At 36.7% G+C, this 2,862-nt stretch overlaps 1 protein-coding gene across 4 annotated transcripts in view; it reads right to left on the reverse strand.

Annotated features, from left to right (window-relative positions):
- Positions 1 to 266: 266 nt before the first annotated feature.
- Positions 267 to 2,862, reverse strand: part of Rfx3 (regulatory factor X3) — a 285,362-nt gene continuing 282,766 nt past the window's right edge. For 2 of the 4 annotated variants that reach the window (XM_023721954.1, XM_023721953.1), the window contains one exon: positions 267 to 2,587. In XM_023721954.1, the coding sequence (XP_023577722.1) occupies positions 2,349 to 2,587 (239 nt within the window). In that variant the 3' untranslated portion in view covers positions 267 to 2,348. The remainder of the gene's footprint in view (positions 2,588 to 2,862) is intronic. The other 2 variants (XM_004637183.2, XM_023721955.1) reach the window with 2 other exon arrangements.

Below are 2,862 nucleotides of genomic sequence, written 5' to 3' on the forward strand. Positions count from 1 at the left end.
TGAAGTGATGCTGGGATGCTATATATCAGTAAGTTATACAATACAAAATCTGAGTCAATTTAAAAATTATAATTAAAACATTCAAATTTTACTTGAGAAATGCTGTTGATCAAGAGTGTTAGGCCACCAACTAACAACAGTTCAATACACTGTATGAGCCAGGCACAATGGCACATGCCTGTAATCCCAGCAGCACTTGGGAAGCTGAGGCAGGAGGATCACCATGAGTTCAAGGGCAGCCTGTGCTAGATAGAGAGCTCAAGGCCAGCCTGGACTACATAGCGAGACTCTGTCTCAAAAATTAAAAAAATACGTTGTATGTAATTGATAAACCATTTGGTATTTTTAACTTTACAGATGGGCTCATCCTTTTTTTTTTCCTAACCCCATTCCCTTACCCCCAAACACCTAGAACATATTTTGAATTCAATATAGTCTAATTAGTAATCTGTAAATCACTTTGTGCTTTTCTCCTTTTTGGCTTTAATGATTGATTTTTGCTGTTTCATTTTTACAAATTATTTAAATAAAAGGATGTGCCTTTTCCATGTTAATAATTTGAGTGCTTGAAAGAACAGCTTGATTTTGAGGCAATTTAAAATGAGGATGGGTGTATGCCCTCTAGGATCTCACCTTCTGACTTTGTAGAAGACTCCCGCCCTACAGGAACTTGTGTGTGAATATGGACACAGACACCCAGACACACGGACAAACATTTAGACTGAAAAGATGCACTTCAATAAGTACCTGCTTATTTTGTTAACTTTCTAGAATTGTAACTAGGGAACAATGATCTAAAATATAGGATTTTATGTAACAAGTTAGTATTAAAACTAGCCTGCCTTCCATACCCTTAAGCAATCAGATTTATAGTCAAGTAATATTCAGCTCTAATAATAAAAAATAGGTTCGTGGTCACTCAAGAGGGAATCTGAGTTTTGTCTGTTTTGCTTCATTTTCCCTAAACTTCCTTTGAAGAACATGTAACCTGTCCTTACGTCAGGAATCTAAAAATGACAGGCACACTTTGTCAAATGGGTTGAGGAGTTATTCACATGAACAAAATAAACCTTACTAAACCTTAGCTTCAGTTCTGTGTTAAGGCACCATGTAATAGCCGAGGTACGATGATCCCTGATGTACATTCTTCAATGGCAATGGTCTGTCCAGCCACCTATCCAAATCCTACGAATTGGGGATAAGTAACAGTGAGGTGTGCCAGTTACACTGCCTTCAGGTTCTGTTTAAATTTTAAATCCACATACTTTAGAAACCAGGAAATATTTTTGAAGGAAATAACGATATGCAGGTTGCTACATTCCTTGCATTCTATAAATTTTCTTTTATAATAGCAGCATATTGAACTACTATTAGAAAAAAAGACCTGGAATAAAAGAAAGTCATCCAAATGGAATGGTTTCCTGTATGTCCAGCTCAGCATAAGTAGCATGTACACTTAAAAAAAAAAGTCAAGTCATGTTTTCAGTTTAGTTATCTAACTATAATTGCCCCACTCAACAGCAGAATGCATCTGAGCTGTGTGGTCCCAAATACAGAATCAGTAGTCTTACACAGAGGAATTGGGATGCAAATAATCATTACAATTCAATGCCTAACGGAAAGCTTGTATTGTTAACGTGATTAATAATTATGTACACAAATTATGTACATATTAGCATAATCTCTTGCAATTCCATCATTTACTCTGAACTGATAAATACACAGCTCAGATTTTTTTCAGAGAAAAATAGACGACCTTCCCAACCCTCTAGCACTATAATAAAAATGCTCTGTATTCTCTTGGTACTCCAAAATGTTATCAAAATAGTGTCTTATGGTTCTGCCCAATGAAAAGCACCTTTCAAAGGCAAAGTTGATGCATCTGCTGCCGAACAGGCATGCCTCCAGTGTAAATCAAAGAAATTCATTTCTTTTGAGATTTCACAGAAGTGCATCTAATTAAAAAACACATGAAATCATACACCAAGACTAACAATCAACAATAAAATATTTTAAGCTACAAAATGTAAATTACTTTTTAATTATAAGAAAACAAAAACAGTGATATTAAGTGTTTAAAAATCCATCTTGACACCTGAAACTAAGGGGAAAAAACTCTTATTATTCAGAGGCAAATAATTTGTTTATGTTAAGAAGAAGGAAAGAAAAAAAAAAAAAAAACAGGACCTGGAAAAATACATACACCCATTCCATTTCACAACTCCAAAAAGGTAATGTTCAGCACATATAAAATTTGACAACAGTCGACCTTCAGGCTTATTAAATTTTCAACTTAAGCCCAATATCAACAGGTTTAATGTAAGCTGGAAAATACACTTTCATATCCTTTAGACTGCAGTGTAGGTGTTTCCTGTTGCGCTGCACTGTCTGATAGTCTGAGTACTCGAGACGATGTGCTCACTGTGGATCGGGTTCAGGAGGCTTGGCTGCACCCCAGTCTCGAGAACAGGCTGCATGCAGCCCACGGGGAACGCCTGGCTCAGCTCTGTTTTCTCTCTTTTGGCTTGAGGCTCAGAAGAGTCATCCAATTCTTCATCCATTTCACTTTCCACTTCACTGCCTTCATCTGCACAAAAAAATAATACCAAGACTACTACCAGAAGACAAAGTGGAAAACAGCAATCAACATGTGGTTTAGAAACACTTCAACACAGCACATTAAGAAAACAACCTTTCTGGGGAGGTAGCTCACCAGCTTAAACGCCTGCCTAGCAAGTGCAAGGTTCAGAGTTTGATCCCTGGTACCAAAAAGAAAGCAACCTCTTAAGTTTTTCTTGGGGGAACAAAGCTTGTAGGTTTCCTTACGTGGGATTTAAATACATCAATGTGTATTGCAATATA

The sequence above is a fragment of the Octodon degus genome, unplaced genomic scaffold (genome assembly GCF_000260255.1).
Source record: "Octodon degus isolate 3935 unplaced genomic scaffold, OctDeg1.0 scaffold00087, whole genome shotgun sequence".
In the NCBI taxonomy this organism is placed as follows: Eukaryota; Metazoa; Chordata; class Mammalia; order Rodentia; family Octodontidae; genus Octodon; species Octodon degus.